The following is a 25,000-nucleotide window of genomic DNA, read 5'->3' as shown; positions in this document are numbered from 1 at the left end:
TATCCATTCCAGACTCAGGCAACCTATCTTGCATCTTTAGCGTGACCAATGGTCAAGAGACTTTCGTCACCCTATGGAATGATGATCCCAGTGTGGACGAATCAAACACATACAGAATTATTTGCTTGGTACGTACACAGAGCATATTATTATGTTTACCTTTATTTTAAAAAAAATAATAGAAAATAGAGCTTTGAAATAGCGCAATATCCACTTAACGTGCTCAAAGCGCTTTACAAGGGGTCCCTGGTCAACAGCAACATTTAACATGTAGGACGAGACATGACGCCTGTTAGGCGATATTACAATTTTTCGGACAAAGACAACGCTGTTAACGGCCAGGTACTCATTTTACACCTGAGTACGGTGAGAGAATGTGAGTAAAGAGTCTTTTCCAAGGACTCAACTATGCGTCGAGCGAGGCTCGAACCCAGGACCTTCCGATCCGAAAGCGAGTGTCATACCACAAGACCACATAGCGAGAATTTTCTTGCTGTAAAGCGCTCATCACACAACATAATACTCTACAGAATTCTATAAAATGTGATTGCAACCACCAAACATATGCACGTTTGCAACGATATCAGCAGATGGGCTGATTGATGAACAGGTAAAAGGGGCAGCGGGGCTCAGAGGTACGCTCATTGCTTCGTACCCGAAAGGTACCGAGTTCAATCACCCGCCGCTTCGCTGTGTGGCCTTGAGCAAGTCACCTCGTCCTAGCTCACTTTGCGCGCTGCTCTGCGGCTGACGCCTGGGTTATTCCAGTCTTCCCTTGGAATAGACCCTAAAGACAAATTTCCCAATGGGGATGAATAAAGGCAATTTTATTTAAATAATGCGATGTCAAAATACTGGTTCTAGTCTCATTGGAAGTGTGAATTAAACCAGTCCTCCGGAGAGCGGGATACATACATTGTGTGACTGATCGTCTGGTTTAAGAGTGTTGATTTTAGTGCGGGGCGGTCCTTGGCAAGCTTAAGGACCACGGTCCTACGGTCCTTGGGAAATGAAGACCGCAAGGACCGGTCTTAGGACCGGTCCTTTTCGACATTGAACATTCCTGAGAGACTGTTGGAAATTCGAACCGGTTTGAACTTTGAGAGCGTGTGATCGTTCATTCTTGAACCGTTAAAGACCGCTACACGATGAAAACCGTGGCCTACAGGAGTAAAACACACGGAGTAGTCACACTCATTTCAAATTGTAACCTAATTAGAGAAGAGGGGTGATGCCTTCTTTATTTGCTCACCGTACTTCATTGTTACTTCGATAATTTAATAAAATTTGAAATTTATCCCCATTAACGGAGATAATGGCATCGCCCAAGGCGTTGATCGAGTTGTTCGTGGCGTTGATACACACACGCAACTCCTACCCCCCCCTCCCCCCCCCCCCACACACACACAGACACACACATTAGAGGGCAGCGAGCATTGAAGAGTAAGAGAGAGACGTGAAGTTATAATAAGAGGGGGTGGATGAGGTGATAAGAGGGGTCGATGGTGACTTTTCACCAGATCTAACAAACTCAGCTACCCATTCATTGCTGAGTAGACAGGGATTCAGAAAAAACTCGACTGCACCCGGGATCGATCTCTGGCCCTTTGCGTATAAAGAGAGTGCTCTATCAACTGAGCTATCGGGGTCCCCAAATATTCTATTGGACTTTTTTAAAATTCAGACGTTATAACTGGGTTTTTTGGAAGGAAGAAACTAATGAAACTCATATTATTTGATTAGTAAAAACACCAAACGAAATTTTAATATTATTGTATTATTTTAAATGACAACACTGCGATAGAAAGGAGTGGTGACAAGAGATGGACAAAAGAAAACAAAAAATCGGATTTGCTACTTGCTAGGTTCGACACACACACACACACACACACACACACAAACACACACATCTTTTGTAGTCACATACATTTCAAACAATAGCCCATTAGAGAAGAGGGGTCATGCCTTCACCATAGATCATTGTCATTGCGATCATTATGGTGTAGTAAATTTTGAAATTTACCCCGTATAATGGAATCGTCCAAGGCGTGCGCCTCCTGTTCCCCCCATCTCACACACGAAAGGGCGGTTTGCGGAGTGGAGGTTGGTGGTCGTCTGCCTGTATGGTCGTCTGTGTCGTTTAGTGTATGGCAAAGGGGGGTGGGTGCGATTAATTAAGTGGGATGGGTGGTGATTGGTGGAAGATAGGCAACCGAAGCAACGAATCGCTGGGGAAGTAGTAGGCTATGGCGCGAGACCGTAGGACCGTGGTCCTTGCAAGGACCGCCCCGCACTAGTTGAAAGGTGATAAGAAGTGAGGACCGGCGCCGGTCTTCCCCTCTGGGACCGGTCTTCGGTTCACAGCTAAAAGACCGTCGGACCGCGGTCCAGACCGGTCTTCAGCGCGGCACTAGTTGATTTTCTAGCCAGAATAGTAAATGCTGGTCGTCAAGAAAAGAGCAATCCTCGTCCTTTGACGCAACAAAAATATATTATTGTGGCGACAGCGTATGGAGAGAAGACTGTTTAACTTTCGACACTCTATTCCATTTTGGTACTATAAATGCCCATTTTATTTTTGACATTTTTTTCTGTTTGTTAATTTGTTTTTGTGTGTTGTTGTTGCTGTTGTTGTTGTTGATGATGATGATGATGATGATGATGATGATGATGATGATGATGATGATGATGATGATGATGATGATGATGATATTAGTTGTTGTCTTTGTTTTTGTTGTTTATTTTTGTTTTTGTTTTGTTTTAATTTCATTTGCTTGTTTGTTTTCCTTTCTAATTTCGTTTTTCTTTTATTTCGTTGGATCTCTTTATGAAAACGTTTAGGTCTGTGTTTATGCTTAGATAAGTAATACGTAGAAACTATTGTTGCATCAGGTTAGAGAAGACGTAAAAAAAATAATTTAAAAATAAAATAAATTTTCCTTTATGCATCCCATAGGAGAAATTTGTCTCTAGGGTCCATTCCGAAGGAAGACTGGAATAACCCAGGCGACAGCCGCAGTGCAGCGGCGCAAATTGAGCTAGGGCAAAGTGACTTGCTCAAGGCCACACAGCGCAGCGGGTAATCGAACTCTGTATCTTTCGGGTACGAAGCAAAGACGTACCTCTGAGCCACGCCATACCCCTACAGTAGCCTGCAAATTGTGTGAGATATTTTCATTCCTTTCTTGAACCATTCCAGGCTTATCAGAAATCAAGTGGTGACCTTCTGATGACCCAGCACCCCCAGATTTGTGGCGACTACCAGAATTCTACGTACGTGGATATGTCGGTGGGGGCAGAGTTACGGCTCTTTGACAAAAGTAAGTCATGGGATTGTGATTACGTATGTCATGGTTTTCTGACGACGTTTGTCGTGGCTTTGTGGTGGTTTAAGTCAATGTTTTGTCATGAATTAAATGACATTTATATGAATATGTGAGTCATCGGTCTTTATTAAAATTAAGTTATGGCTTTTTTTTATATTGTAGGTCATGATTTGTGTCGATACGAATCAGATTTATAACTTTATGATTCTATCAGTCAGCTTTTTTTATTCATTATTTAAATCATGTTTCTGTGATGGTGTGAGTCATAGATTTGTGACATTGTAAGTCATGGTTTTGGTATGATATGATTCATTGTTTGTATAATAATGTAAATTAAGTCATGACTTTGTGACGATGTAGGTTATGGCTTTGCGTTTTTAAAACGTGAAACATGAATAACCAAAATAAAATGGTAATACCAGTGAACTATCAAAAAAAAAACAAGATGATAAACTCAAACTTTTGTTTTTTTTTTATTTTTAGCGTGGTTATGTCATGTTTTAGAATCCCCTGCTAAATGTTATGTGTTAAATTTTTAATCTGTTTTTTTAAATATATAAATCAAACATTAATGATATAGATAGTTCGAAGTTGACGTCACTCAGCTCTTTGTTATTGCTTTTTGCCATCCGCGTTTATGAGTAATTCTCACTAAACCGTATTGGTCCGTTATACTTCCGGATGGCAATGTTATGAGCTTCTTAGCCAAGCGCATACTATCTATAGTTTGAGATCTATTCAAGCATTTCATTTAAACCTATCGTGCACATAATATATACACGTCGATCTAAAAGGATTGAATAATGCAATATGATATAATTTTTGTTACTTTATTCTCCACCGCCCTCCTCCTCCTCCTTCCCCCCTTCCTCACTTTTATTCCATCAAAATTCGATGTTCTTCAAACTTGTTCTTCACTCTTCGCCATTGGATGGAAACATGTAAACAGCCGCTTGTTGTAAGTAGTAACACTCGATTGCGTCATGTTCTTTATCATCATCATCGACATCATCATCATCATCACCATCATCATCATCATCATCATCACCATCATCATCATCATCATCATCATCATCATCATCATTATCATCATCATCATCATCATCATCATCATCATCATCATCATCATCACCATCATTATAATCACTATCGTCATCAACATCAATTCAATGGTATCCTTAATAGGATTTTTTTATTGTTGACCGCAATTGCAATATTAGCATCTAGACAACGTGCATATATTTTCAGGTCTGATAACCGAAAGCAATTATTATTGGCTTGGTTTAACATTGTTATAATGGACAATATTTTGCGTTGGTTTGAGAGAATTTCCATTACAACAATGGAGCCCATAAGGATTTGGGTTATCAGACCTGCAATAAGGATACGTTGCGTCTAGACTATCTCTACACGATGCCGAGTTAAAGCGGTAGGTTACATAATATAGAAGGAACGAAATTGACGTCACTCAGTTTTCTGTTGTTGTTTTTAGCCAGCCATTTTTATGAGTAAAAAAGAAAAAAAAACAGAAGTCCTTCAGAGCCTTTCGACCCATGGAGCCACGGAGTTTTTCCCGGTTACTATAGCGTGAAACGGACAATAGCAATTGCTTGCTACCCTTTGGATAGGACGCTAGTCTATCGCAAAGTACTTTCCGCCAAATCTAACAGACTCAGCTACCCATTCACTGCTGGGTGAACAGAAGGTCAGAAAAAAAAATCTCGACTGCACCCGGAATCGATCTTGGTCCCTTTGCGTTTGAAGCGAGTTCTCGACCAACTGAGCTACCGGAACGCCTTTTTTTTTGTTTTATGAGTAATTCTCAATAAATTATATCAATCAAACTTTAAACGTCAAAGATTACACACAGTTTTGTGTGTTGATACGTTATATCTGGTGGCTGGCGAATGGTGTGAGTTTTTTGGGGTTTTTTTTTTTTTTGTTTTGTTTTGTTTTCTTTGTTTTTTTCTGGGGGGGGGGGGGGGTTGCTAAACGCACAGCATCCGTATAAACCATTTGTCTACATCTATCTCCTCCAGACCCCACCACCCCCACCGATTGGACATGGCTCTACATCACAATAGGGGTGCTTCTGGGTTTCTTCTTCATTGTGGCGCTCATTGCTGTTCTGTTGTGGTTTAAAAAATACAAGGCCAAGCAGAAGCCATACAGGTAGGTAATGGTAGTGGTGGGGCTGGTTGTGGTGTTATGGATTGGATGAGGGGAAATGAAGGAGAGGAATTAATCAGGAGGAAGAAGAAGAAGAAGAAGAAGAAGAAGAAGAAGAAGAAGAAGAAGAAGAAGAAGAAGAAGAAGAAGAAGAAGAAGAAGAAGAAGAAGAAGAAGAAGAAGAAGAAGAAGAAGAAGAAGAAGAAGAAGAAGAAGAAGAAGAAGAAGAAGAAGAAGAAGAAGAGAAGGAAGAGTGGAGAGATGATATTGATGATGATGATGATGATGATGATGAGGAGGAGGAGGAGGAGGAGGAGGAGGATGAGGATGATGATAGTGATAATGATGATGATGATGATGATGATGATGATGATGATGATGATGATGATGATGATGATGTAGGAGGAAGAGGAGGTGGAGGAGATAAAGTAGAGGAGAATGGAGGAGGATGAGGGGGTTGTGGATTGATAGTGGCGACGGTCGTGATGGTGTTGTTAGTGGTGATGGTGATGGAAGAGAGGGAGGTGAGAATAAGGTGGAGGAGAAGGAGTTGAAGAAGGATGATATGGCGAAGGGTGAGGACGAGGAGGAGCAGGAGGAAAGGAGGAAGAGAAGGAGGTGTGATGGAGGAGGGAGAGGAGTAGGAGAAGGATGAGGATAGTGAAAGAGGATGACTTTGATAGAGAAAAAGAGTCATTCCACTTAAAACAGCAATTGCTTCATATTTCCACCAGAGGAGGGTTGGAACCAGCCAACATGGCCGCTAATGGAACCAACTTCAAACTGGCTCAAGGAATACCAGAAAGCGATGCACCTATCAATGTCATGCATGTGAGTCCATTTAGCAAATGCCTGACTTGGAATTAAAGCAACTATTATTTAAAAACAAGTTTACCCTCTCCTTACGATGAAACCGACAATTTTCTCATTCTGATTTCTCTTGTGCATCACAAAATTTAAAGAAGTGCTTTGATGACAGCTATTAATACTAAACACTGTGTTGTAGAGCTCACTTGTTACTTTTTTGTTTGAGTAAGAAAAGTTTGTTTTGTTTTGTTTTTTTGTGCTGGGTGGGTGTGAATTTTCGGGGGAAATTCTAAAAATAGCTGGTAAGGAGAGAGTTAAGGTTTCAAATAGCGCAATATCCACTAAATCATGTGCTCAAAGTACACGTTACATGTACAGCAGGTCCCAACCAAAAAGCAATAAGGCAGAAAAGGGGTGATGTCACACCTTCTACTCTTCCGGCTCCAAAATCTTTGGAATTGTGTATTTATCCATTCTTTCGGAGGACTTATAATGAATAGGTTACGTGGAGATAGAGATAAAGGGAGTAAATGTGACTTATAATTATAAATATGGGAACAACACAAAACAAACGACGTTTCGGCATTTGGCCTTTTTTCAATTAAACACGAAATATATGTATATATTAGATTGTCGTAATAGGTTACATAATGAATTATAAGGTGGCATAACTATTTTAGTAGCAGAATGTTTGCATAAGCGGATTCTTAAGATTAATGGTGTGTGGATTGATTATTTTTATTGACAACCAGCAATTTATACTAGAAAATAAGATGCTATCACTCAGGAAGATGAATTACGCAAGGTATTATCCAGTCCTCCTCCAGAATGGCTTTACACTTCCAATGAGATTAGAACCAGTTTTTTATCACACTTTTTTTCCCTATTGACGTATGTTAGATGCTATTACAATTGTTTTACGGCAAGGATAACGCAGTGACAATACCCGAATATTGTGACGATTGCATTTTTCATTAACGGACAAAAATGGTTTTAGAGCTTGCTCGATTTTTAGTTTCAACACACACAAATCCGCGAAGTTAGTTGGCCAGCATTTAAGCTTAATAGCCAATATTCTCAACACAAACATGCAACATAGAAACGATTGATCTTTTTAGCGTTACTGCTGGCTTGTAAACAAACTTCGCGGAGTTTGTGTGTCTTGAACCCATGACCTCAAGAAGTCGAGAGAAGGTCTGAGGATAGACAATACGTTTGAAATCAATATTATTTATTATTTTTGAAATGGTGGATGGCGTCGACTGTATAACGTCCCTCTCATGGCCAGGCGGAGTTGTATCAGTAAGATTGTGGGTTCGAAGAACCATCGCCGCGAAATTTTTATTCTCCACCATCTTATGGCAGCAGCCTCTTATGGTTCTCGCACTACTATGTTATGACGATCGACCCAATCAGCAAAGTCCGGTCCGCACTCGTGCACCGGCGCAAACCCGCCAGGTAGCATCATCACAACACACCGTTCGATTAGATGCTCTGCCGTCTCAGGTTCTTGCCCACAGCGGGTACATGTTGGACAGTCAGGCACTTTTATACTCACTTCATTTTCTGCTTTCGTATATTTTGACATGTAGTCTATCAAAGCCATAAGCCCATAGAGCAAAGGTTGTTCTCGATCTCTGTGACAATAAACTGAAAATAGTAATTTCTTGCTATCCTTTGGATATGACGCTGGTCTATCGCAAAGTATTTTATTTACCTAACATAAGACACGAAAAAAATATATTTGCTCTGATGACATATTACGAGTATCATCATCTTTAACCACATTCAAAGAAATGTTTTTAAAGCTTGAGCTTTTATATAGCCCAATATCCACTAAACGTGCTCAAAGCGCTTTACAAGGGCTCACTGACCAACAGCAACACGTAACATGTATAACGAGACATGACGCCTGTTAGGCGATATTACAATTTTTTTCCGACAGAGACAATACTGTTTACGGCCAGATACACCTGAGTAAGGTGAGAGAATATAAGTAAAGAGCCTTTTCCAAGGACTCAACTATGCGCCGAGCGAGGCTCAAACCCAGGACCTTCCGATCCAAAAGTCCACAAGAACATATAGCCGCACAAAATTGGTAGACAAGGGGATCAGAAAAGACAAAAAAATCAAACTTCGCCTACAAAAGATTAAAAATTCATTATACTTTCTCTTTCGACAGCTCCTAAAAAAAGATCTCTTGACTCCCGGGGGTCGGGACACTCCTTCTAGTACATTCGACGTGACAGTGAAGACTCCGCCCCAGATTTTCAACGCCAGAGAGATTGACTCGTACAGCCCGAACCCCTCCAAGGAGACGACCAGCATCAGGAAGGATTACCACGTTTTGGGCGGGGCTGACCAGTCCGAATACGGCGACCTCCCCATGGACGACGAACGCTCAACCAAAACACCCGTCATGGTTTTACCTCTCAAGACGCCAGGGTAAGATGGGATGTTTTACTAACTTGATAAAGCTGCAATAGGGAAGAAACGTCGTGATGGCATACCTTTTATTTTTCCGGTTCCTAAATCGTTAGAAGTGTGTGTGTGAGTGTGTGTGTGTGTGTGTGTGTGTGTGTGTAACCAGTCCTCCAGAGGACAAATGTGACCCATCGTCTCAAAACGGTATTATGTCGGGATGAACAAGATGCTGAAAGGTCAATTTTAAGCTTAACTGGTCAAGAAAACAAAATTTCGGTTTTCAGCACTTTAAAATTCTATATTTTTTCTTCAAGAATACATCCATGGACTCTACCCAAGTCTGATGAAGCACTTTGATCATCCCGACTTAATACCGTTTTAAGGCAGCGGGTCACAAATAATGAATAAGTTACATATTGAATCAAAAAATGGCAACACTACTATGTTAAGACGATCGACCCAATCAGCAAATTCGTGCACCGTCGTCGCAGACCCGCCCGGAAGCTTCGTCACAACACACCGTTCAACTCGATGCTCTGCGGTTTCGGGTTCGTTCCCCCCACATCGGGTACATGGTGGATAGGTGGAAAGTCCTAACTGATGAAGCGAAAAGATGGCATAACTATTTTAGTAGCAGGATGTATCGGCAGATTCTAAGAATAACGGAATGTAAAAGAGTGAGGATAGATTGACGACCATCATAATATATTTAGACAAGAAAACATGATGCCATCATTTTGAAACCAGAAGATTATTTACAAAGGGTATTTTGAATAGTTTTACACTTCCAATGAGATAAGAACCAGTCTTTTCTGACATGACACTTTTGTTTCCTATTTTGATTGAAGTTAATGTGAATTTTAAAAAAAAACATGTACCTACCTACCTTATTTTGGCGCATATTTCATTGATTTGATTTTTAAAGCCTTTGTTTCATCCTTAAGCCGGTTATAGTAAAGCACTGATTTACCTGCTAGGTCAATATCATTAGATAAGCTGCCGAGGCCTCCCCGTCGGATGATTAGGAGGCGGACGACAATATGCCAAGCAAGTCAAACGCACCCTCGTCAATGTAAAAATAATATGTTTCCTGATGATGCTATGGGTTTAGTTGTAATATTCACAACATCGGTCCACCAGATGAAACAGATCCACACACGAAACCGTGTGTAACCTTTAACGTTTAAAGTCTTGATTGGTATATTTTAATGAGAACTAATCACCCAACGGGCGGTCTGAAAACAATAAAAAAGATCAGAATGACGTCAACTTCATTCCATCTATTGATGCTTTGTGTTTAGCCAAAAAGCTCACAGCATCAGTCAGCCGGATATAACTGCCCAACACACAAAACCACGTGTCACCTTGAACGTTTATAGTCTGAATTATAGAATTTTAGTGAGATCAACTCATAAAAATGGCTGGCTAAACACAATAGAGAGACCTGAGTGACGTCATCTTTATTTCTTTTTATAGACAGTATGCGCTTAGCTAAGAAGCTCACAACATTGCCATCCAGAAATATAAATATATATAAATATATATATACAACACACAAAACTATGCGTAACCATGAACATTTATATTCTGGTTAATACAGTTTCGTGAGAATTACTCATAAACGCGGATGGCAAAAAAAAAAATTTAAATAACAAAGACCTGAGTGACGTCAACTTCATCATTCTGTCTATACAATTTCCTTCCAGAGTGGCCTTGGAAGAGGAAGACGACGACTACGACGATGATGACGACGATGAGTTGATCATGCCGACCCCGGGTCGATCCTCGTTGGTGTCTGCAAAGACGGGTACCATGTGGGAGGACCCCATGTGCCCCGCCACGAGGTTGCCAGGGATCGTTGAAGATTACTCACATCCTGGAGAATATTCGTAAGTCATTTTCATTACAGTCGTATTCTATATGATTTCTAAAATCCCATCGGTAAAAGTGGATGATGATATTATCCAATTATTCAGTATGTCCGGCTAATGTGGTCTAGTGGTATGACACTCGCTTTCGGATCGGAAGGTCCTGGGTTCGAGTCTCGCCTCGCCTCGCCTCGCCCAGCGCATAGTTGAGTCCTTGGAGAAGGATCTTTACTCACATTCTCTCACCGTACTCGGGTGTAAAATTAGTACCTGGCCGTTAACAACGTTATCTCTGTCCGAAAAACGAAAAAATGTAATAGTATCGCCTAAGAGGTGCCATGTCCCGTCCTAAATGTTAAATGTTGCTGTTGTCCAGGGACCCCTTGTAAGCGCATTGAGCACATTTATTTAGTCGTTATTGGGCTATATAAAAAGCTCCTTTTATACATAACGTGAGCCATTATAATAGCGCAATGCCCACAAAACGTCCTGAAAGCGCCTTGCAAGGGTTCCCTCGTCAACGACAACACAACAGGACGAGACATGAGGACTGCTAGACGATATTTCATTTTTTTTCTTCGGGCAGAGTATGTGCTTTTAACTAACGGGTAACTACTTATTTTACACCTGATTACGGTGAGAAAATGTGATTAAAAACTTGACCTTGAGCTTTTATATAGCTCAAAATCCACTAATGCCTAAATGCCCTTTACAAGGGGTCCCTGACCAACAGCAACACGTAACATGTAGAACGAGACAAGACTCCTGTTAGGAGATATTGCTATTTTTTTCTCCGACAGAGACAACCTTGTTGGAGGCCAGGAACTCATTTTACACCTGAGTACGTACGGTGAGAGAATGTGAGTAAAAAGTCTTTTCCAAGAACTCAATTATGCGCCGAGCGAGGCTCGAACCTAGGACCTTCGGATCCGAAAGCGAGTGGCATACCACAAGACCGCATAGCCTTTTCTAAGCACTCAACTATTCACCGCTCAAAGCCGGACTCGATAGATCTTCCAGTCCGAAGATCGCAGCAGTGTTGTCTTTATTGGAAATAATATATAGAAATCACAAGAAACAAAAAGATAGAGATACAATATTATAATAAGACGATACTTATCCAGTCGAATTAATCCCTGAAGAACTAAGAAATACTGCAGTACCCTCCATACTAAAGTCGCAACAAGATCTTGACAGCCTCAAAACTCTGGCCCAGGATCGTGACCAATGGAAACAATTAACATGGATGGAGAGAGCAGCTATACTTATCGACCATGACTGAATCACACAATTCTCAGCAAGCGGCATTCGGACTGCGAAGCTTACTACTACTACTACTACTACTACTACTACTACTACTACTACTACTACTACTACTACTACTACTACTACTACTACTACTACTACTATCCAGTCGATCGATTGATATTTGAAGGACGAGTTTTCTGGCCAAAATTTTAATTACATGACATGCTTTTCCAGAGTACGAGAGCTAATTGGTCAATGGTTAATTTATTACTTTTTTCATTCATCCACCAATGCAGATCACGTGTCGGATGCCGCAAGCCAATCCCCAATGGAGTCATCACCAAAATCAACTTCCTCAATGAGGATGGAGACCCCCTCCCCCCACGCACACCCACCCCTCCCAATGCTGTGGAGACGATACGAGATGAACATAGTAAACTGCGGGTTGGTTGTAATTCTCGTCGTTGTAGTCATCATTATCATCATCATCATCATCATCATCATCATCATCATCATCATCATCATCATCATCATGATCATCATCATCGTTGTTATCATCGTCATTATCATCCCCCTCCTCCATTTGCTACTACTTCTACTCCTCCCCCTCCTCCTCCTCCTCCACTCCGTCATCATCATCATCATCATCACCATCATCATCATCATTACTGAGGTGTACAATTTTTCAGGTCTAATAACCGAGTGCAATTATGGGCCTGATATAATATTGTTGTACTAGACAATATTTTCGTTGGTTTGAGAGTATTTCCATTACAACAACGACACCATAACACTTTGGGTTATCAGACCTGGAAACAGGTACATGTTGGTTGATACTGTTTCAAACACACCCTTTCTTATTTTCATCTTCTATCTGTTTAGCACTTTCTATTGTAACGCTTTTGTGTAAATTTGCTTCAGGTGAAAGTAAAGCGAAAAGCTTCCCTCACCAAAACTCCCCTTCCAAAGATAGAAGAGAAGAAAGGGGCACGAGGCATGTTGTCCGACAACCATGTAGACGAGCCAGACAGAGGAGAGAGGAACCCAGAGAGAGGGGATGAGTCTAACACGATGGAGCTGGTCTTCACTGTACCCGTTCTACAGCCTAAATTGGTGGGTTGGCCATGCTGGTTGTCTTTAGTTATAAAGAAGAAGAGACCAGAATGAGGTGTAGGGTATGTGGAGGGGGACGACAATGAGGAGGAGTAGGATGATGATAATGAGGAGGAGGAGGAGGAGGAGAAGCAGGAGGAGGAGGAGGAGAGGAAGAGGAGGAAGAGGAGCATGTGGTGGTGAAGTAGGAGGAGAAAAAATGAGGAGACTGGGAAGTGAAGGAGGGAAACAAGAAGAAGAAGAAGAAGAAGAAGAAGAAGAAGAAGAAGAAGAAGAAGAAGAAGAAGAAGAAGAAGAAGAAAAAGAAGAAGAAGAAGAAAAAGAAGGAAGAGAAGAAGGAGAAAAAAGAGGAGGAGGAGGAAAAGAAAAATACGAAGTTGGCAGAGAAGGAGAAGAAAAAAGAAAAAGAAGAAGAGAAATAAAAAAATTTATGATAATGATAATGATGATGATGATTAAACTTAAGATTGTATCTATTTTCCCACTATCCAGGCTACAGGCATCGGGCCAGCCTCTAACAAAGCCAACAACAGCACAAAGGGAGGTAAGCAACCAGGAGCCATGTTGAAAAGTAGAACAACACATTTGGAAAACAAGAGGGGAGAAGGAGAGAAGAACAGGAAAGAGTTCTCCCCAAGGAGAGACAAACATCATGATGGAGAGACGAAACAGTCACCCCGTCATCACCCACACCCCCACCCCCACCCCAACCCCCAAAAAAAGGACATAGGAGGGAGAGGAGGAGGAGGTGAAAAGAAGCAACCCTCAACGCCACGAAAGAACAACAAAGTAGACGCCATGGAGAAGAAAGAAATGAAGATCATTATAGAGGATGGATCCGATTTGAAAGATGGGAAGAAGCCCAGGCCTAAAAGTGTGGCTGGAACCAAAGACTCGGTAAGTACTGGAAAGCACCTTACAGGCTTCATGATGTGTCTTTTGTGTGACTTATCGTCTCAAAATGGTTTTATGTCGGGATGATGTCATTGGTGAAAATTTAATCTATAACAAATAAAGATTAGATTAACTTTATAATTTATTACAAACAAACCATCTATCCACCTAGCAGTTGTTGGGTAGCTGATTCTGTTAGCACTAGTGGAAAGTGCTTTGCGGTAGACTATCGTCCTATCAAAAGGATAGCAAACAATTGTTATTGTCGGTTTCTCACACCGGAATAAACTCCGGCCTAACGGACCAAATGGCTCCGATTGACTACATTTTACTTTCAAACCCGCTACCTCTTCGACGTTAAACTAATGTCTGTCATGTATGTAATCTCCACAAAACTTCCACTGAATCTGTATAATAAACCCCTTAAGAAGGACATATAATATCATAAATACATGGAAACCAACTGGCTCAAAGAAAATGACACGATAAAAACTCAAAGCGCTTTACAATGGGTCCCGAGCCAGCAGCAACACTTAACATGTAGGACCAAACATGACTCCGTTTAAAAGATACATTACAATTTTTTCGGACAGAGACAACGCTGTTAACGGCCAGGTACTCATTTTACACAACAACTGAATTCAGTGAGGGAATGTGAGTAAAGAACCATTTCCAATAACTCAACTATGCGCTGCTGGGAACTCGAACCCGAGTTATAATAATAACAATAATAATATTATAATAATAATAATAATAATAATAATAATAATAATAATAATAATAATAATAATAATAGGCTCTTTTATGTATCCTCAACCATGAAGCTCTTGGCGCTTGTAGACAGGGCCTGTGAGATTATTGTGACGCAAGAATTAAAAGTTATTCTTCTTCAACCCAATGAAGAGAAATTAACCCCAAATTCCATATCTGTGTCTATAAATTCAATTTCCATCACCTACTTCATAATAATAAATGGTATTTGTATAGCGCATTGCCCCGATTTCATCAGGCTCTAGACGCGTAATAATAATAATAATAATGATAATAATAATAATAATAATGATAATAATAATAATAATAATAATAATAATAATAATAATAACACCGCTTTGAGACGACGGGACACATATGCATGCACAGTTATTTTTCGATTTTATTTTCTTGTTAACACTTTAATCAATTTTGACATTTGCGTGGTTATTTTTTCTGTACATTGCCTCAATGTGTAGAATACTCTGTAAGAAAAGGAGAGATGTGGAGATATTAAACAGGGCTGAAAACAGATAAGATTTAAGTCATGTGATAATTTTTTTTAAATGAGCTTTATATAGCGCAATATCCACTAAATGTGCTCAAAGCGCTTTACAAGGGGTCCCTGGTCAACAGCAACATTTATCATGTAGGACGGGACATGACGCCTGTTAGGCGATATTACAATTTTTCGGACACAGACAACGCTGTTAACGGCCAGGTACTCATGTTACACCTGAGCACGGTGAGAGAAAGTGAGTAAAGAGCCTTCTCCAAGGCCTCAACTATGCGCGAGCGCGAGGCTCGAACCCTGTACCTTCCGATCCGAAAGCGAGTGTCATGCCACAAGACCACATAGCCGCACCACATATGATCGTTGATATCAGAACCAAACCTGACTCTTCACAATAAATACAAAACAGTCAACGTTAACATCAAATTATAATTTATACATAATCTTATTTTGTCAATCCCATAAGGTTGGTGTTTTACCGGAAGTGGATGAGGCCCCTAGGCCATCTTCAGGCTTGCGCATGACCCGAATAGACATCCCTGACCTTTCACCCCCAAGCACGGCTAACTCATTGTCGGCTACAAATAACAACAATGAAATTATAGACTCGCCTCCTCAGAGCGGTGCGGTAAGTTTACGCTTCGTTTAGGTTTGTTTTAGAGGTCTTATGCCCTTTTAAGTCATTTCAGCGCCAGTGTAAAGGAATATGATATAGAGGAAAAATTGTAGATGTGAGGTTAAAAAGAACAAAGGAGAGGAAGACAAAGGGGATTGGCTCAATAGAGAACAGAACATTCCACGAGCAATCCACCAATATGCCTATTTTGACATTACCAAAAATTCCCATTACGGCACAAGCAAAAAAATTTCACAATGAAAGATATATTCTCAATGTTCACAATTCACAATACATTCAAAATTGATAATTTTGATAATGCATAACAAAGGGACGCTTCACAAGAGGAAAAGACCCTCTCAGAAAAAAAAAAAGATACATGGATTTGACGGTATACCTACCAGTTAAGGTTCCCGCCAGGACCAAGAAAAATTAAAATAATCTCAATCCAGAAAAAAGACAGAAAACAAAATGGAAAAGGAAACCCGACATGGGGAATAGAAGACACAGCAAGTGACCTTTGCCCATCACAGCTGGTCAGAAGAGCCGCTGAGACAAACATGTGATATATGATACTGGGGCTTATGACAGTTTTGGTAACGATATAAAGACAAGAACTAATTTGAATACTGTCCCTTCTTTGATAAATAATATTATAATGATAATTTTGTATTGATTTTCTTTTTCTTCTTTCGTTTTCTAGAAACGTAAAGACAGCACCAGAAGTGGAAGCGAGTCAGCATCACGCAAACTGTGGCTTGACCCCGTTCGACCTTCCGGTGACGTCTGGGGTCAAATGTCAACGGCGTGGCGGCACGGACAAAGCTGGCCAGATAAATAAAAACATTTTCAAACATTAGTTCTCTTTTCAAATTGGATGTAATTTTATTATAAATACACTGAGACATAATCTAATAAGTATCAACAATTTTAATCAGATATTCATATTTCATTTTCTGTGTATAATAACTAGACTACATCTAACTCATCATCTTCCTCCTCCTCACTGTCATCCTACTCCTCTTCCACAACCTCATTCTTCTTATTCTTCTACTCCTCCTCCTCGTCTTCTTCTTCCTTCTCCTCCTCCTCCTCTGCCTCCTCCTCCTCCTCCTTCTCCTCCTCCTCATTATCCTTCTATTTTTTCTTCTCCCAATCTTGTACTCTCTATCTATCTATCTATCTATCTATCTATCTATCTATCTATCTATCTATCTATCTATCTATCTATCTATCTATCTATCGTTCTCTCTCTCTCTCTCTCTCTCTCTCTCTCTCTCTCTCTCTCTCTCTCTCTCTCTCTCCCTCTCTCATATTTTAAAATAATTTTTTTTAAACATATAATGATTTCACGTTTTGTGAAAAATGTTTTAGTCGAGAAAAAGTGCATGCTGAAAGGTGAAAAAATAAGATAAATAAATAGTATGTATGGTTACTAATGGTGTGTTGATTATAATCATGGATAAGATATTGCTCAGAATAATCCTTTTTAATACATTATTTATCAGAAACATAAGTTGTACGAACACAAAGGCCTGTGCAACTTTTATATCACTTTCAAATTTTGCGTAATTAATAGTTACTACTGACATTCTTTTAAAGAAAAAATATAGTACCTGATTCGAATCTTATATTTTAAGAATAACTTCTAATGTTTGCATTTTATGTTAAAATTCGTTTTAATACTGTTAACTTTTACTATTACTGGGTTAAGGTTCATTTTAATACTGTTAACTTTAACTATAACTGGGTTAAGGTTCATTTTAATACTGATAACTTTGACTATTACTGGGTTAAGTCTCATTTTAATACTGTTAACTTTTACTATTACTGGGTTAAGGTTCATTTTGATACTGATAACTTTGACTATTACTGGGATGTACAAATCTATCTTTTATTTCAATCCTTTAAAATGTATCATGTGTCATGCTATTGCTTATGTTTGTTGTTAGACATAATTTATTTGAATCGATGTCAACTTTGATTTTTCCATCTCCTGAATTTATTAGGGGGAGTGCATTTGTTACCGATTCTCTCCCTTAGTTGTGTCAAACACACTGAATACTATTATAGATAGAACGAAGTTGGCGTCACTAAGGTCTTTGTTATTGTTTTTAGTCTGCAAATTTTATGATCAGTTGTCACTAAACTGAATTAATCAGACTATAAACGTGCATATAATTATGTATGTTGGTACGTTAGTTCTGGATGGCGAATGTTGTGAGCTTTTTGGCTAAGTGCAAAGCATCAAAAATGTCAACAGAGGTAAACAACACTTCTCACGTGGATGGTTTCTTCGAGTGAACGAAACTCACAAATTACACCAACTCTTGCGAACATGCTTAGAAGACATTCCCATGTATTTCCGTCTTTGTAATTATTATTTTGTCATCAAACAAGGGACTTTATTGGGCAACAAATGCATTCACTCAATACATTTCTTTGTTTTATAACAATGTTGTGATCATTATATCTGTCATGTAATAAATTTGGTGCATTTTTATGCATTCCAATTTCAATTCTTATGAAACCATTTGAGAGTTTTTGCCAAGATACTTAATACGCTTCAACAGTTGTAACTTCACATCTCTCGTAATGACGCATGGTAACTTAGTAACTGGCTCTAAACTATCGGAACAATGGCGGACGCCCTTATGAAATATAGAAGCGTATCCAGAGGAGAAAAAAAAAGCATTATAAATCTGATCATGTTTTGACTATTGCACATTCTGATCACAAGACACATGAAAAGTTCTAGCCAGCATGAAAATAAAAAGTACCGATTTTCTTTGTTTAGAACCACGATGGCCGCCGTTGCTGGGCGACGTGATATCAGACTATTGAATCCAATTACTTCGTCTTCTTTGGTGCTTCATAAACAATAAGGTCGACAGTAAGGAGCGCCAGTGACTTCCGTCTTCTGCCAGCTTCCAGATCTCACCCTAGGTCCAACCGAAGGACGTCATCATTTCTCTTTCTTTACCTTTACCTTTACCGATGTTCCATGTCGGACACGACGTTGGAGATCATGGTTCGCCAGCTCTCTCTCTCTCTCATCTGCGAGTTTCGCACATTGATTTATGGGGCTTCCTACGTACGCTGCAACATTTCCAAGCTAGCTTGTCCTTCTTCGTCCTCGACCACTCTTGCCTTCTATCTTTCCCTTTGCAATTGTCTTCTGTAGTGAGTCGTGCCTTCTGATGTGGCCGAAATATCGGGTTATCCTCTTTCTAATAGTTGAAATGATCGTTGTTGATGTTATTCCTAAAGTTTAGAGTACTTGATGATTTGTTTTCTTTTCCTTCCAGGATATCCTTGCAATTCTTCTATAGATCCACATCTCAAATGCTCTGAGTTTCTTTTCTAGTGTCTTTGTCAGAGACCATGTTTCACATCCATAAAGTAGTGTTGACCAAATGAAGCATTTTGCCAGACGTATTTTTGTGGTAAGTGATAGGTCGTGGGATGTGATTAGGGAATGCATTTTTGAAAATTTACTCTTGGCCAATGGAATTCGTCTGATGATTTCTGCATCGCATTTTCCATCTTCTGTCAATAATGCTCCTAGATATTGGAATGACTTTACTTGCTCTATGATCTTTCCATCTATTTCAATTGATATTTTCCCATTGTTTTTTCTCTTGCTAAATAGCATTGTCTTTGTTTTTTTCACATTCATGAGCAGACCAAACTTTTCACTTTCAGTTTTGACTATATCTACAATGGCTTGTAGATCTTGTTCAGTTTCTGCTATAAGCACTGTATCATCAGCATAGCGGAGATTATTAATATTCACTCCCCCGACATTAAGACCAGGCAGGTGTTCCACGTTCCTGAATATTATGTCTGTGTATAGGTTGAATAATGCTGGGGATAATACACATCCTTGACATACTCCTCTTTGAATGGTTAGGGGCTCAGAAATATCGTTGTTGATTCTGATTTTTGTTACCTGTTGCCAGTACAGGTTTGATATTACAGCAATGTCGTTATCATCTATGTCGGTGGTTCTGAAACTTTCTATCAACTCCTTGTGTTAAACGGTGTCAAAGGCTTTTGAATAATCAATGAAGCAGGCATATATATATCTTTTTGGGTATCTCTATACTTTTCTATGAGCATTCGGAGATTGAAAATGCCCTCTCGAGTACCACTGTTTTTCCTAAATCCTGCCTGTTCTGGGCCGACATTTCTGTTGATCTTGTCAGATATTCTTCTGAGAATAATGATTAGAAGGAGCTTTAGGGTATGGCACATAATACTAATGGTTCGGTGATCTGAACACTCTGTGGGGTGTTGGGGGCGCTGAATAGAGGTAGTACCTTTGATATCTGGCTGCTGCATTCTGCCAAGTAGTAGCAGAATGGACAGGTTCACTGGTCCTCGTTCATCTCCTAAATCTCTCACATGTGGCTCCAAGCGCCACACCCCGGATCTTGCCTCAGCAGGCATGCTAAACCATGTGAGGGGGTGATGCTAACACTGCATCACTAGGCTTATGAACCCAACTGGGTCACCGGCTAGGGCGGAGAAATTTCTCTTTCTACCGATCTTTTAAAAAAATAAAAATTGAGCTTTATATAGAGCAATATCCACTAAATGTGCCTGTTAGACGATATTACAATTTTTTTGTCAGAGACAACGCTGTTAATGGCCGGGTACTCATTATACACCGGTGAGAGAATGTGAGTAAAGAGCCTTTACCAAGGATTCAACTATGCGACGAGCGAGGCTCGAACACAGGACCTTCCGATCCGAAAGCGAGTGTCATACCACAAGACTACATAGCCCAAAACTACATACTTGGTTCTTACCCAGACGTATGCTGGAGTCCATTTCGGTAAGGTATTCAGCTGTGAGGGCATGCGTGTCTTCTGTGGGATAAGATCCTTGCTGTAAATCGTGTCAATGACTTCATTTTGGTATGGATTAGGCAATCGAGTTTGAGTGTAAGATTTTGAATGGCAAGAGCAGGGCCAAGGATATGGGATAGATCACAGCTTGGAATAATAACCCCACAGATTTTTTTTAAATACATGTTTAGTGTTGCTATTGGCAAGGGACCCCTTGTAAACCGCTTTGGGCACGTTTAGTGGATATTGCGCTATATAAAAGCTCATTTTTTAGTCTTATAATGCGACAAGAACAGTCACATAGAAGGGATAACATATTATATGCGAAAACCGGAGCCTCCAACAACCACTCGTTGAGTAAAATTTAATTGTCAATAGAAAATAGAAACCAAGGTGATGTTAAATCAAGATTTTAAAAATTTAACGAAAATACTTTTATATGAAATGAAATGGATTTATTTTTGTTATATTCAACAACAGCAAAATTATCGACAATGGCTTTTAACACATTTTGTCTATAAATAATATCACAAGTATTGAAAGTCGGTTTAGAGAAAATGTACACAAAATAGACACAATGTATGAGAATGAATATTCATTAGACTAGGATATGATTTATTTACAACAACAGATTTTATTATACTGCCGTACTTCTGAAAAAAACGCGTTTTAAAAAAAAGAATTGGCCAGAAAACTCGTCCTTCAAATATCGATTGTTTATATTGGCCCACATCTTATCAAAATTCTCAAACCTGAGACTTCCTTGAAAACTTCCGTGAAGTCCCAGGTTTGAGAGTCTTTGAAAAGATGACGGTTATTTTAATTGATCTATATTTTGATGACGAGTTTTCTGACCAAAACATTAAATATGGTATTTTTCAATGTACGGCAGTATATGAATTACTTTTTAAAAATAGAAATATATCCAGAACTATTATAACATTTGTTTTTTTTTTTTTCAATATTTTCTCTTTTGTTTTATTAAATATAATTTAGACAGTCTGTCAAAATTGTAAAAATACAGCTAAATTCTCGTTTTAAGTGAGAGGATTTACCCCTTTTTTGGTCAAATTTTAGAAAAAGATTCCTATATAATAATAATATTATTAAAGTATTGAAGGCAATTTGTACTACAAATCTATAGCTCTTGATTTTTAAAATCTTTTGTCAATTTTTCAAGATGGCAAAATGTTATATTATTTCATCTTTTAAAATCCAAGAACCGTAAAGTATGATGTAAACAACCAATGAATTAAGTTAGTAAAATATCATAGGAGAGATATTGCCTTGGCTTACATGTGAAAAGAAACATCTTTTTCATATTTTAGACATGTAAATTCTGTTGCTTGAAGATCAAATAATTAAATAACAGTAATAAAACGGAATGGAAACTTCAATGTAACTGACAAAGACAAATGTTGTGGACGTTTTGTGTTTCCCCTTTGTCAACAAAACACGATGAATGAGATACTAATAATAATTCAGAATGGAGAGATGGCGTTGTCAATAACGTCTCCTAGTTGATAACAACGACATCCTTTCCTTTCTCATTCGATTTTAGTGTCTCATTCATTGTTATTTTTTGACAAAGGGGAAACATGAAACGTCCACAGATTTTGCCTTTGCAAATTAAATTGAAGCCTCTGGTATATTTTATTATTGTTACTTATTTTATCAAGAAAATGTAGAGAATGAAATCACCGCACGTTTGGAGTAATCTTAAACATGAGACCTTGTAAGGACAAAACATCACCTCTTTGAAGTCTGATATTTAAGGACTGCTTATTAATTTTGGCACGTTAGACGTCAATTGGATTTATCAATAAATAAATTCGTTTTTTATGGCCAAAATGAAAAAGAAATAATCTGACAGCACGACAGTTAAAGAACTAATCCATTATTGGCACATACGAATATAATGAACAAATGGCAAAATATAAAATCAAATGTCAAGTTAGAACAGAAAATCCGAATCCTTTCTGCAAAGGGCTAAGAGCATTTTGAATTTTCGTCGAAAACGCTCAATTTGGGTACAAAAAATGAGGGTGATTAGACGTTTTTATACTAAAACAAATAAACGAAAATTGTTGTGAATTGTTCATAAATCATCCTGAATTTTGGGACCACCACAACAGCAACAAAATATTTTTCCCCTCCATTCTGGAATAATTCTGCAAAGCAAAATTATGCATTGGGTACATCTGTAACTTTGTAGTTTCTAAATAAAATTACAATCAAAAGTTAAACGTGCAATAGAAACAATGAATTGATGAGGCACCATTGGAAAAAATATTTGTTATGAGTTATTAAACAAGAGATAACAATGTTAACTATTGATAACTATTGATGATTGACAACATGAAGTTAGAAGATTTTGGCCTTTCAAATATGACAATTTAGTTGACTCACAACCTGATATGTCATCGATAAATACGTAGGTAACACCAAACATTTTCTTTAATCTCATTTACTTTACATGAGAAAAGACTATGAAAAGATCAGCAAAAAGACGCCAAAAAGAAAGAGAAGAAGAAGAAGAAGGCGCCGGGCAACTTGGGGGAAAACAGTGAAGGGAGAGACGAGAGTCAAGAGGGCGAGACATGAAGCTCCCTGAAGATGATGGGCATAGACAGAGGAAAATGGAGGTCCTTCTTTGCTGCCCTACATGCCAGCAGGCATAGTGGGCAGTAATTAAGTAAATAAAGAAGTGAGTTTTAATTGTATAACTGAAAAAATCTCAATGTTCACTTTCTTTTAGACGTCCTTGGTGTGCATTCTAATTTTTGTGCAAGTATCGGAGTTAACAAAAGGCTACGTACAAATCCAAAATAATCTCTGTTTGCGAAATAGAACGTCTGAAATCGAAATACTTTTCCTTCAACAAATACTAATGATCCAAACAGTATAAATATAACAGTATTCCATTGTAAATTTAGAAACCAAATTTTATATCCAGTTGGAATGAATAAGCAGATAGGAAAAAACATCGAGTTTAAACCGAAATTATCAGAATTGGGAAATTTTAGGTTTTGTTTTAGAGTTTCAAAAAAAATACACTCTCCTCGATAAAGGCGAGGTTTTGTGTTTCCAACTTAATTTTCAAAGATTTAGCTTAACATAAAATCAATTTTTAGAATCAGGTTCAATCTTTTCAAATTCCGTTTGGAGACAATTTGTAACAAATTTCATGTGGAGCACACAGTGATTGTGGGGTTTTTTCGATGAAATTCCACCATTATGAAATACGTTCAACTTCTTCACCAATCCTCCTGTTGCCTTCAATCCTCCGCCCTCTCTCCGGGTCGTTCTTCAGATCTGGTTCTGTATGACGTCTCTCCGGGGAAGGGTGGGGGCATGGCGGTTGAGGCACGTGACGTAGCCTGGGTACCTGGTCGTACCAGAGGTTGTTGGGTGGACCAGAATCTGGCACGGTTCAACAGGTAGGAACGTCCTTGCATGGTCCGGCTACGGACAAAATCATTCTCCTCAGGGTTTTCTCCTGTGGATTGAAAAGACACTGTTAGAGAACATTGGAAATGCTAATACCGTAATAGGGAACGAAAGTGTGGTGTCAAAATACTGGTTCCAATCCGATTGGAAGTGTACAGCCAGTTATCCGGAGGATTGGATCCATATATTATGCAACTGATCTTCTGGTTTCAGAGGGATGGCATCTTATTTTCTAGCCTAAATGAATATTGGTCTTCAATAAAGATCATCCACTCTCGCTCTTTAACGTCCCGTAATCCCGAGAATCTACCTGTACATCATGCTACTAAATATTTATGCCACCTTATGATTCAATATGTAACCTATTCATTGTTTATACATTGTCCTGAGGACTAAATACACACTCCCGATGAGTATTGATCTTGGAAAAGAGGAAGATGTGACGTCACGACTCAGGGACGGCTGGTAATAATGGGCAGGGTGGGCAAATACCAGCCTGTTTTTTTCAAGTTATATGCTGTATTACCAGGTCTGAAATAATCAAATTTAAATTAGATAATTTCAAAAGTTACTACTTAAACTTTATACTTCGTACTGAAATCAATTTGTGTGTATTTTTAATAGATTGCGAAACACCATGCATCCCGTAATGCATAAACCAGGATACGCTCCTGTTCTTTTTTTATCACCCCCCCCCCCCCCCCAACCACTACACTCCGCCCACATCGTCATCTCATCGTCTCGTCGCCTGACGGTGAACTAACTCCGATTTTTGCTGTCTGGCCTCTCTAGTACTAGGTCGGGCTAATTCAAATGAGCCCACCTTATTAACCAGTGAAAACTAAATAGAGATTTTGGCAAACGAACTTTTTCTTATTTATTGCCTTACTTGTGCTGGTACCATTGATGTAATGACTTTGGGAATGTTCCAGTATTGAATTAAATTTATTAATTTACTAATTTTATAT

General features: G+C 39.0%; 2 protein-coding genes across 4 annotated transcripts in view; one reads left to right on the top strand and one right to left on the bottom strand.

Annotated features, from left to right (window-relative positions):
- Nucleotides 1-18,254, top strand: part of LOC144970615 (uncharacterized) — a 45,441-nt gene extending 27,187 nt beyond the window's left edge. For all 3 annotated transcript variants that reach the window (XM_078910432.1, XM_078910430.1, XM_078910431.1), the window contains exons 8-18: nucleotides 13-128; nucleotides 3,200-3,320; nucleotides 5,366-5,498; nucleotides 6,230-6,326; nucleotides 8,485-8,747; nucleotides 10,433-10,615; nucleotides 12,139-12,286; nucleotides 12,764-12,955; nucleotides 13,448-13,852; nucleotides 15,580-15,741; nucleotides 16,433-18,254. In XM_078910432.1, the coding sequence (XP_078766558.1) occupies nucleotides 13-128; nucleotides 3,200-3,320; nucleotides 5,366-5,498; nucleotides 6,230-6,326; nucleotides 8,485-8,747; nucleotides 10,433-10,615; nucleotides 12,139-12,286; nucleotides 12,764-12,955; nucleotides 13,448-13,852; nucleotides 15,580-15,741; nucleotides 16,433-16,570 (1,958 nt within the window). In that variant the 3' untranslated portion in view covers nucleotides 16,571-18,254. The remainder of the gene's footprint in view (nucleotides 1-12; nucleotides 129-3,199; nucleotides 3,321-5,365; nucleotides 5,499-6,229; nucleotides 6,327-8,484; nucleotides 8,748-10,432; nucleotides 10,616-12,138; nucleotides 12,287-12,763; nucleotides 12,956-13,447; nucleotides 13,853-15,579; nucleotides 15,742-16,432) is intronic.
- A 3,270-nt stretch (nucleotides 18,255-21,524) lies between these two features.
- LOC144970614 (uncharacterized) overlaps nucleotides 21,525-25,000 on the bottom strand; it is a 36,337-nt gene continuing 32,861 nt past the window's right edge. The window contains exon 17 of the mRNA XM_078910429.1: nucleotides 21,525-24,081. Within this exon, the coding sequence (XP_078766555.1) occupies nucleotides 23,861-24,081 (221 nt within the window). The 3' untranslated portion in view covers nucleotides 21,525-23,860. The remainder of the gene's footprint in view (nucleotides 24,082-25,000) is intronic.

Source organism: Berghia stephanieae, chromosome 4 (assembly GCF_034508935.2).
Source record: "Berghia stephanieae isolate SIO BIC M18660-M18661 chromosome 4, UCSD_Bste_1.3, whole genome shotgun sequence".
Classification (NCBI taxonomy): Eukaryota; Metazoa; Mollusca; class Gastropoda; order Nudibranchia; family Aeolidiidae; genus Berghia; species Berghia stephanieae.
This window is presented reverse-complemented; position numbering and strand designations above follow the sequence as displayed.